General features: G+C 44.2%; 1 protein-coding gene across 1 annotated transcript in view; it reads left to right on the forward strand.

Moving 5' to 3' along the window:
* The window catches only part of Ercc6 (ERCC excision repair 6, chromatin remodeling factor), a 72004-nt gene extending 61063 nt beyond the window's left edge, over positions 1-10941 (forward strand). Inside the window, exons 17-21 of the mRNA XM_032918450.1 lie at positions 558-703; positions 783-1457; positions 6975-7179; positions 7889-7961; positions 8889-10941. Of these exons, the coding sequence (XP_032774341.1) occupies positions 558-703; positions 783-1457; positions 6975-7179; positions 7889-7961; positions 8889-9308 (1519 nt within the window). The 3' untranslated portion in view covers positions 9309-10941. The remainder of the gene's footprint in view (positions 1-557; positions 704-782; positions 1458-6974; positions 7180-7888; positions 7962-8888) is intronic.
* The last annotated feature ends 324 nt before the right edge of the window (positions 10942-11265 follow it).

Raw genomic sequence — 11265 nt, forward strand, 5'->3', positions numbered from 1 at the left:
ATGAATCAGGGAGTCTGATTGGCTCCTTACAGCCTGCAGAGTTTGGGGTCCATAAATGTAAAAAGGTGGGATTTGAAAGGTAAAATGAAAGGGTTTTGGAGGTAAAATGAAACTCACTGCAGCTAAAGGATCATTTCTAATTTAACGTTTATAGAACCTGGGACACTACCTGATGTATTATGTTTTGAGTTTTAATTTTCCGTGGCTGAAAGTTTGGGGGCTTTATAATCATTCATAGATCTGTTGTTGTTAGTATCTCATATTAAAAATACTACCCTTTATTTTATGTATGGGTGTTCTGTGTGCCTGTGTCTGTGCACCATATGCATGCAGTGCCTGGAGAGGCCAGAAGAGGACATTACATTCCCTGGGACTGGAGTTTCAGATGATTGTGAGCTGCCCTGTGGGTGCTGGGAATTGAACTCAGGTCTTCAGAAAAGCAGCCAGTGTTCTTAACCACCGAGCCATCTCTTCAGCCCCATCTCTCATGTTTTATATATGGAATTTTGAGGTACAGCTAGGCATTGTTTCATATCAATGTGATTTTATCTTTTCAGACAAATCTTCAAGCAATTTTTGACAAACAGAGTGCTAAAAGACCCCAAACAAAGGCGCTTTTTTAAGTCCAATGATCTCTATGAGCTGTTTACTCTGACTAGTCCTGATGCCTCCCAGGGCACTGAAACAAGTGCTATTTTTGCAGGTATTACTTTAAGTCAATAATTTAATGATTTGCATAAGAATTCTGCAGTGTAATGTTAGCTGTGTTTTCCCTGTTATAGGAACCGGGTCTAATATTCAGACACTGAAATGCCATTTTAAAAAGAGGACTCCACCAGTCCTACAAATGGATCCCAAATGCAAGAAGCCCCCGGTTTCTGACACATCTGTAAATGGTGCCACTGTGATGGAAGAAAAATCTCAGGGTTCAGGAGCTACGGGCAGTGTCCCTTCTACAGAAAGTGGCCCTTTGAAAAGTGACCGTCACACAGATGGGAGCAGAGCCAGCAGTGTTGGTTTTGCAGAGGAGGCAGATGCAGGGTCTACGCTGGAGCATCTCTCAGGGCTGAGTGGAGATTCTCCAACAGTTGACCACACATCCAGGCCGTCAGGTGAGGCGAGCACCAGTGAGAAGCAGGGCTCTTCCTATGAAGGGGAGTGCTGCCAGGCTCAGACGGGACCTGTTCACCTGAGTGAACAAACGGAAGGTCATTTCTCTAAGCACAAATCAAAAAGGAAACATGATGCAGCGGAGGAAGAGACCACAGAGAAGTGTCCACAGCCCAAGCAAAAGGCCAAGAACTCCAGGCATCACAGAGATGCTAAGTTTGAGGGAACGCGAGTCCCACACCTGGTGAAGAAGAGGCGGTACCGTCAGCAAACCACTGAGCAGGAGAGCGGAGCCAAGGACCGGAGCAGTGATGATTATGTTTTGGAAAAGCTTTTCAAAAAATCAGGTAATGATTTTGATGCATCTCTCACCCGGGTGCTAGGAAAGTGAATGTGGGAGCCATTTCTAGTATGGTAGTCTTTAACTATGAGCTGACATTTTGGAGATTGTATTTCCCCCCCTTTTTGAACACCTGAAAGGTTTAAAACTTTAGGAAACAATACTACTTAACATCTGACCATTTATAGTAGATCAGGTACCACAGATAGACACCTGCTGCCCGAGCGCAGGTAGGCAGTTTCCTTTCGTGCTATGTTTACTTCTTTTCTAACTATCGAAGGTTAGAGAGGCGGGTCGTGGAAGAGAGGCAGGAAGACTAGGGGCAGTAGAAAGAGAAACTGAAGGCCAAGAGGAAAGAGAAGCAAGCGTTAGAGAAGTCACCGTCACCTAACAGTCGCTGAGACAGTGAAAGCCAACAAGCCCTGCTCAGCTTTGACACTCCCAGTTGTCATCTTCTTTGCGTTTGCTGCAATATGATGACAGTAGTAGCCATAGTTACCAAAGATGCCTGAGTCAGGGCGTTGTATTTGAGAAGGCAGGTTTATGCATTGCTTCTGAAAACTGTCAAATTAGCATGGAGAACATATGGACTCTGTGATAGCCTTTATGCCAACATGAACAGTTTTCAGTACTTCATCATTCACATGCGTATGTAAAATGCCTACAAATAACATGCATGTGTGTGCATGTACAAATGGATGCATCATTCTTCTGTGTCTCTTCATTTAGGGGTAAGAACCATATGATTCCTGTGAGGTTGGAACAGCATTTACTCCCACGGTACAACAGCTGAAATGACGCAGAACGCATTTGAGCAGTGATGCCAAGAGGGCACCAAAGGATAGTGAACTCTCAGATGGGGAGCAGATGAGCTGAGCTTGTGGCTTGCTGTCTTGAAAAACATGAAAGGGGAGTCTACATGGACCCTGGACAGACAGCTCCAGGGAGAACTAGGTGCTGGAGTTTATGCAGGAGTGTGAAGGGGGAACAGCAGGATTACCCTGCAGAGGTAATCTTGGAACTCAGCTGGATGCTGATCAGCATGACCTGCAAGGAAGCTGTTCTGTTGGAGGCTGCAGGAAGGCCTGCTCAGAAGTAGGGAAAGTTTTTGTGCACACCCAGAGCAGGAACTATGCCTGTGCCTACTAGGCAGTGTGTCATGTTACAGAAAAACTGTAGTTTTTCTAACTCAGCCTTAGCACTGTCTGAGCTTCCCCTAAACTCTTATAGACTGTGGATACAAACGCTGGACAACACAAAGTCTATGGGGTTTTGCATCAAATAGAAAGATTGTTGGGCATACAAGAGGTAGGAAAATGTGATTCACAATGAAGAAATAAGTTGAACTGACAGGTGGTGGAGTTAGCACAGACATTAAGTAATTATAACTATTCTATATATTCAAAGAGAGGCATAAAAGATGTACACACACATTGAAAGTGAATTTATATGAAGATGTAATAGCTGGTGTGAAAAATACCTAGGAGTTGGAGGCATATTAGACATAACAGGAGAAGAGATCAGTGAACATGAGAGCAGACAAGTTCTGCAGAGATTAACGTAGTAAAGTCACAGAAGCAAAGAGACTGCAGGATTGTGTGATGGTAACTGAGGTCCTGAGAAGGGGGGTGTATCAATCTGCAGAAATGCTGGTAAACAATACTTAAAACTTGATGAAAGCCATACACCCCCACATTAAGACACATGATAAAACCCTGGCCAGAAAAATGAAAGAAAAACATACAAAAGCATAATACTAAAGGGGCCAAAGCAGATGGTAGAGAGAAACACTGTAGGTGGAAAAGTCTAGAAGAAACAAAGTTCAGAGCCTTGAGAATGAATAAAGATGATTATAAGTCACCTCTGTAGAATGAAGGGCAGAGTCTACATGGTCTCCTCTGCACTGGGGTAGGGTGGGGTCCCCTGTGTGCATGTGCCATGAAGAGGACGTTGCAAGTCATGATAGTCCCCCCATATTCGTTCACAGAGATCCTTCTCCCTTTCTGTGGCCTTTACATGGACACACTGTCATTTCTTCACATTGAGCACATAGACTGCTAAGCTCTTTTCAGTCAATGTTGTGGTGAATAATCTTGTGCCATTTATTGTCCTGCTGTTAGATACAACAGCTTCTTAAAATGCCTAGAAAGGAGGCCACTCTTCGAAGATGGATGCATGCGGGGTGTTTTTAGTTTTGAAATAATCCTACCCCATCGTGAACAAAGAGGTTTTGTTAGCTTTGTCCTCAGCAGTTTATCTCGAGGGCCATGCCATGGCTGCTGGGTTACAGCTTTATTTTTTGCCTACGTAAATATGAGAAGCTGGGTGATGTGGCACACATCATTAACCCCGGCACTTGGGAGGCAAAGGCCAGAGGACTGGAGTTCTAGGCCAGCCAGAGCTGCAGAGAAACCCTGTCTCAGAAAAATAGGTAGGTAGGTAGGTAGGTAGGTAGGTAGGTAGGTAGGTAGGTGGGTGGGTGGGTGGGTAGGTAGATAGGCAGATAGTCTGTGTCTGAGGGGCAGATAGATAAACAGGCAGGCAGGCAGGCAGGCAGAAGTCCATGTCTAAAGGGCAGATGCAGGAAGTACAGCTACAATATGGTAGCCATAGTAGCCTGAGGAGTCCCCTTAACTTTGTAGGGACCTGGATGCAGGTTATGCTGAGATTAGTGGCTTCAGTGCAGAAGAGTGAGTACTAGGAGAGTTGGGATTTAGTAAAGGTACTTTAAACTGGTTTAAGCTGGAGGATTACAAAGGGAGTTGCTAGGAGAAAGTAAGGTTCTAGAGAGTACAGATGTGAACCTTGAGTGTCACAGCACCTATCTCATCTTAAATACTAGTGTTAGGATTCAGACAGGGCTCAGATTTACATCCCGAGAGATCTGTTAAGAAACCTGAGTGAGGGGGTTGGGGATTTAGCTCAGTGGTAGAGCGCTTGCCAAGCAAGCGCAAGGCCCTGGGTTCGGTCCCCAGCTCCGGAAAAAAAAAAGAAAAGAAAAGAAAAAAAAAAAAACCTGAGTGAGACCACAGGTGGTTCTCAGGGCAACCGTCAGGATTACAGTGGCTGGAGTCTAGATGGCTAGACAAGGAAGGTTTGGATGTCTGCTGTAAATAAAGGTTACAGTTTTGCTTGAGATGCTTGGGGATGTCTGGGGAGAGAAGTGAGGCCCCCCCAGGAGGTCTTACACCTCAGGCCTCAAGTTGGGGCCCATGTTATTAGTCATAGGATAGATGTGCACCAAAGGAATATTACAGCAAATGTTGATTGTCTGCAGTTTTGCCTCTCAGCAGGAGAGGTCGCAGTCAGAATTGGGGGAGTGGGGATGGGAGGAGTTACTTTCCCTAAGTTCCCTTTCTGTCTGTCCTGACTCCACCTGGCATCTCATGTTAATTTGCATTTTTGTTAGTGACATTGAATAAAACCTATACATCCATTCTTTTGTTGTTATTCGGATTTTTATGTTGATTGTTATTGTGTGTGGAGCTCCCATCATTGTAACTGCTGTTTAGTGGGAAGCTTGCAGATAGGTTTGTTTTATATTCCATCTTGTTAGATGTTTACTGCTTTGCTTTGTCACTGGTTCTCTAGAGTCCTTTAGCTTTGTACCCATTATAAACTTCAAAAGAGTGGGACTGGGGTTATTGATCGATGGTGGAACACTTGTCTAGCACGCATGAAGCTCTGGGTACCATCTCCAGCCCGGAAAAAACCAGGGGAAGGAGAGGAGGGAGGGAGGGAGGGAAAGGGAGTGGGGGAGTAAAGAAAGGAAGGCCCTGACTCAGGGAGAGCTGGGCTGCCTTCTCACACGCCTTGATTCTGTTACTGATTTACCAGCCAGTGATGCTAGCAGAGTGGTATCTGTCACCGCAGTAGAAATGACCTGGGGTGTTCACTCATTAAGAGTCTGGAGCTGGGATAAAGCACGTGTTTTATTAAGGAACTTCCTGGTTTGGGAACTGGCTTTTCAGGTATGGATGATGAAGTTGTCAAAGGCATTTTCACTATAGAGGCATCAATGGTTGGTATTGAAAAGAGCATCACAAAGCGTATTAGATAAAAGAACATTAACTGACCCTGAATTCCCATGGTTCTTACTTGCGTCGTCTGTAATCCTTTTTACTATTGGTTCCTATTCATATTGGCACAAAGGTATACAAATATTCCTATAGAGATTTGCCTTTTCCAAAGATAGCTTCTCTTTTGACTTTATCCCATAAAATTTTCTTTTTCTTAACCTTAAGTGAGCTGTTCATTTTGCTACTTTTATCTAATAATCCAGGATTCTTATTTATTAACAGGGATCCATAGTTAATCTAGTCTGTACTACATTATTTTATTTTATAATTTTCTTCTACTGCTTTTGTTTTTATATTTTGATGAGGTTTAGGTAGCATAATTATTTCCTTGTGTTTATGTCTCATTAGAAATGTATTTTATTTTTATCCTTACTTTAGTTTAATTTTATTATTTATTTATTTATTTTTGGGCATATCATTGTATATCTCATGTTGGCCTTGAATTCCTGATCCTTCTGCTGTAGCCTCTCAGGAGATGGGATTAGAGGCATGCCGCATCTTGCATTGCTGGTCATTTTTACTGATGCAAATACTCAGGGAAATGAACTTTCCATTGATTATTCTGTTAAGTGTATTCTAGTAACATTCCCAGGAAGGTAAATTTGCTTGAAATTCTTATTTCTGCTTAATATTTTTACTTTGAAAGGTTTACTAATATTTTAATTGTCTCACACTATAGCTGGAAGAGATTAAATGTTAAAATTACCATTAAAGATTTTAAGTATTTTAGAACAAGGATAATTCATAACTGTCCCTTGTAGGGTAGTGGCAAGTATGAACAGAAAGCATTTGTGAAGTTCTCATTATTGCTAACGCCCAAAAAATAGTAGCTAAAAGCATTATGGGGTTTTTTCCTCCTGTGAAACTAGTATTACAGTGCCTAGTGTTACAGTGTGTGGTATTACTGTGCATCATATTACAGTGTGTAGTATTACTGTGCATAGTATTACTGTTGTAGTATTACTCTGTATAGTATTACAGTGTGTAGTGTTACTGTGTGTAGTATTACTCTGTATAGTTTTACAGTGTGTAGTATTATTATGTGTAGTATTACTCTGTATAGTATTACAGTGTGTAGTATTACTGTGTGTAGTATTACTGTGCATAGTATTACAGTGTGTAGTATTACTGTGCATAGTATTACAGTGTGTAGTATTACAGTGTGTAGTATTACTGTGTGTAGTATTACTGTGCATAGTATTACAGTGTGTAGTATTACTGTGCATAGTATTACAGTGTGTAGTATTACAGTGTGTAGTATTACTGTGTGTAGTATTACTGTGCATAGTATTACAGTGTGTAGTATTACTGTGCATAGTATTACAGTGTGTAGTATTACAGTGTGTAGTATTACAGTGTGTAGTATTACAGTGTGTAGTATTACTGTGCATAGTATTTCAGTACATAGGCCCAGTCATCACTCGCTCTCTCCTTACTCTCGTTAGTGGGCGTGCACAGCGTCGTGAAGCATGATGCCATCATAGATGGGTCCAGTCCGGATTATGTGCTGGTGGAGGCAGAAGCCAACAGAGTGGCTCAGGATGCCTTGAAAGCTCTGAGGCTCTCTCGTCAGCAGTGCCTGGGGGCAACATCTGGTGTTCCCACCTGGACTGGCCACAGGGGTATTTCCGGTGCACCAGCAGGAGTAAAGTAAGAGACCACTCCCCAACATGCTTGCTAGGAGTCCCAGTGGTTGAGGCTAGCTGTACAGTCAAGGTTGGTTCTCTGTCAAAGCTCCCTCAGGGAGGCTTTGTGGGGACAGACCTGAGTGACTTGGGAAAGTCCTGTTGTCTGTCTTCCCTCTCATCTCCTTCTCTCTTGAGATAACTTTTCCAGGAAAAGAGTGATCAGTTTTGCTTGAGAGATGATGTTTAATAGTGAGAAGTAGAAGGCTGGGAAGATGGCTCAGTGCTTAAAAGCACTGACTACTTTTCCAGAGAGCCCGGGGTTCAGTTCCTAGCACCCATAAGGCAGCTCACAACTGTGTGTAACTTAAGGTTCCAACACCCGCACACAGGCACACAGGCAGGCAAAACACCAATTATTTAAAAAGTAATAGTGAGGAATACAAACAGCAACTAAATGTTAGTAAGACGATTAGCAAGTCTGCAGCACTCAGTAATTATGCCAGTTATAATGCCGACATATTATTGTGTAATTATAACCTAGGATGCTTTCTCATGTCCATTGCTGAATGAGCATGTTGAGTGGATCTCACAAGAGTGAGCGAACAGGCAAGGCATAGAGCAGGAGTGAGGAATCTGATGGCAGGCAGCAGTTTCCCAGGAAGAGGCTAGTTGTTGAGGGTTCCTTAGCCTCTGATGCAGCACCTGACATCCTGTTTCTCTTTATTATTTAGGAAAAGGTTCGGTCAGAAAAGGAACTCCAGCCTCCCTGTGCAGCGTCCTTCGTCGCTAACAGAGAGGACTCAGGTAACGGTGTTCTGGCTGCTTCTTACACTTGAGATTTTTGTGGATGGCCAGGAAAATGTCATTTAGGTGTGAAGATGAAGATGGTTGTAACTGATGTAGTGACATTTGATACCTGTAGGCTCAGAATCGTGTTGTACTTCCTAGAGCACAAAATCTCGGCAGTTCAGTCCCCAGAAAATTAATATGCACAGCCACCTATCTGGAGGAGGTGTCAGCTCTGGACCCCACTGTCTAAGCCGAATGCCCATGAGCCTTCTTGAATGTTGGGCAAAGCACCTATCCTTCGCCACAGTCAGCAGTGGTAAAACTGGGCGAACACAGCCCTGTCTTTCTGATTACGGATGTGTTAATGCTCACACTTGAAGACCCCCAGGTTAGGACTCTAGTTGCAGCTCCATGTGAAGCCTTTGAGGACAGACACTTTCTAGTCTGCTGTGCTCCTGGCATCTAGCAGCAGGGGTCCAAGGCGCTTTCCAGGTTAAGTCTGTTGTTCTAAGGAAGAAGGCTGACAAGTGAAGGGAGTGACGGCTGCTCCCTGTCTCGTGGCATGGGCCAGGGTGCATGCAGGAGAAAGCAGGGCAAGCCCATGGCCATCAAAGGCTGTCCTAGGCCTCTAGAGGACTCGCCCAGGCACTGCCTGCAGGGAGGTCTCCCCCAGCTCCCCTGCTCTCACACTCGGCATCCAGGAGCCAGAAGATGGCTTCATTCTCTTCTTCCTGCTTATTTCTTTATGAAATGCCCATTACAAATGGGTGGATTCATGTCCACATCTCCTCTACCTTGGCATTGGATGGCGTCCACATCTGTCTCCGCATCTCACCGTATGGCATTTCCATTATTCTGTGAGTCCTCACAGCCTTTGGGGAGATAGTGGAACAGTCTGCAAGTCCAGTTGTTAACGTGCGGTCTTTCTTCTTTCTCTAGAACAACATGAAGAAGGAGGGGAAAGCTCACACCCCTGAGCACTTCAGTGGCAAAGAAGATGGAGCATCGTCGTCTGGAGCCCCCAGTTCCTCCTCGCTCTTGGCCAGAATGCGAGCACGAAACCACATGATTCTGCCGGAGCGTTTGGAGAGTGACGGCGAGCAGCTTGCTGGGGCTGTGGCTGCAGCTGTGCCTCCCTGCAGCACAGAGCACGACGCCCTTCTGGTGGACATGAGGAACTTCATTGCCTTCCAGGCTCAGGTGGATGGCCAGGCCAGCACTCAGGAAATCCTACAGGCGTTCGAATCCAAGCTGTCGGTGGCACAGTCCTGTGTCTTCCGAGAACTACTGAGGAATCTGTGCAATTTCCATAGAACTCCCGGTGGTGAAGGGATTTGGAAACTGAAGCCAGAGTACTGCTAACAGTGGTGCTTCCTGAACTTTTTCAAATAGGAATCTTGGCGTGTGTGTGTGTGTGTGTGTGTGTGTGTGTGTGTGTGTGTGTAAGTGTGTAAGTGTGTAAGTGTATAAGAGTATAGCTGCACTTGGTGTTTACTGTGTCATCTACCTCAAGACTAAAACTTGAAGAAGAAAATAATTGGAGGGTTTTTGTTTGGTTTGGTTTTGTTTTGGTGGCACTATGAATTGTTATAAAACCAGGGACCTAACAGTTGTTTAATGGAGCAAATACATTACTTAACCCAAGAGATGCTGTCAGGGAGCACATTCTGTCTAAGAGTAGATCTCGTTTCTTCTTATTGGTGCTGGGAACATGTCTTCTCTTTATCCACGCCATCCCATAAGTGACTTCACGGTATCTGATAACCTTAGTACCTTGATACAGTAAGTATTCATGACCCACTGACCACGTACAGAAAGACCCTTGCTATCTGTCAAATCATTACCTACGATTAATTCTTCACAGTACTTTTAAAGTAGCAGGTTTGGGTTTTACTGTTGGTTTGTTTAAACGTTGCTAAAGACAGTGTGGTGCCTTGCACATGCTAAGCGAGCATGTGCTTCACCACCAAGTTCCATCCCTGTTCATACATACGCATCAAAGAAGGAAGTCTGGTTTTTCTTCTCTGTCATCATTGTGTAAGGATGGGGGAAGGGGTTTGTTTAAATAGGTCAGTAACGTCTACACTTCAGCACTTGGCTCAGAAGGCAGTCACAACACCTGTTTGTTAATTTTTTCTTCTAGTTGTTAGCCTACAAGGAAATGGCGTTGTTCTTGTCCTCAGGCTGACTCCTGATCTGACTCACTAGTGTGAGCTTTTGTGCTGTGTCTGTAATGCCTGAGATCTACGTCAGACTGAGCTGGAGAAGGTATAAACACCTCTTAGATGGCAAGTGACCTCCCATGCAGTAAGGGAGGAGTCCATGGTCCAGCTCTGCCACTGACCTGCCCAGCCTGGGAGGGTTGACTGTAAACACGTTTTCCAGCCAAGCTGGGGAAACTCAGAGACCAGTGCTCTAGGTTAAAGTACTTTTTAACAATGAACAATACCTTTATACATTAAGCTGCAATCTGATTTTTTGAACATGAAATACTTTGTGTGGTGTAAATAGAATTAATGTGTTAAACATGTTAAATAATTATAAATAAAAGACTTTAAAATTCCAGCTTTTACTGTATTGTCACTGTTAAACCCTTCAAGCGCCCCTGCCTTCCCACCCTGTGCTGATGTAGCTGCGGTTCCAGAGCCCTGTGCAGTTGCCCAGCATTTGCATGGCTGCTGGCGTGGGCTGCTCCTTCTCATCTGTGTGTCCCCTGGACCAGTCACTGCTCAGCTGATAATCGTTTCTCAGCCTCCCTGCAGCGAAGTGTGGCCGCATGACCGTTCTAGGCAGTGAGGTGGAAAACTCCAGCTTGAAGCTTACACAAAATCATGGCATGCACGCCCCTGAAAGTTCCCTGTTTTGCTGGTCGGGATGTGTATGGAAGCCTCGGGTTTCCTGGTATTTCAAGAGAGGGTGGTTGGTCTGCCAGTCAAGAATGGCTGTCCTTGACCAGATACTTTGGAGTGAAATAAATGAATCTTATTTAACACTGTTTCAGCATCCAGTTGGTTTAATGTGTGTAACACATTGATGCTGTGACTTTCCCGTGTATCTAACTTTACCTTATCCAGGTTTCCTCACTCCTGTGATGCAGCTGTTTTCCAAATAGCTGAGCTCTAAGCACATCACAGGCCCTCCTTCCCCAGGCTTGCCCACAACGGCTAGTTCCCTTCCATCCTGGTACATTGTTTGAAAATCAATCCTGCTCCATAGAATAACCTTACTCTAACTTGAATTTCCATGATTACTTTGATGCTAGATAGAGTACCGTATTTGCCTAGTTTCCTAAATAAAATAAAAGACAGCTGTGAAATAG

The sequence above is a fragment of the Rattus rattus genome, chromosome 13 (genome assembly GCF_011064425.1).
Source record: "Rattus rattus isolate New Zealand chromosome 13, Rrattus_CSIRO_v1, whole genome shotgun sequence".
In the NCBI taxonomy this organism is placed as follows: domain Eukaryota; kingdom Metazoa; phylum Chordata; class Mammalia; order Rodentia; family Muridae; genus Rattus; species Rattus rattus.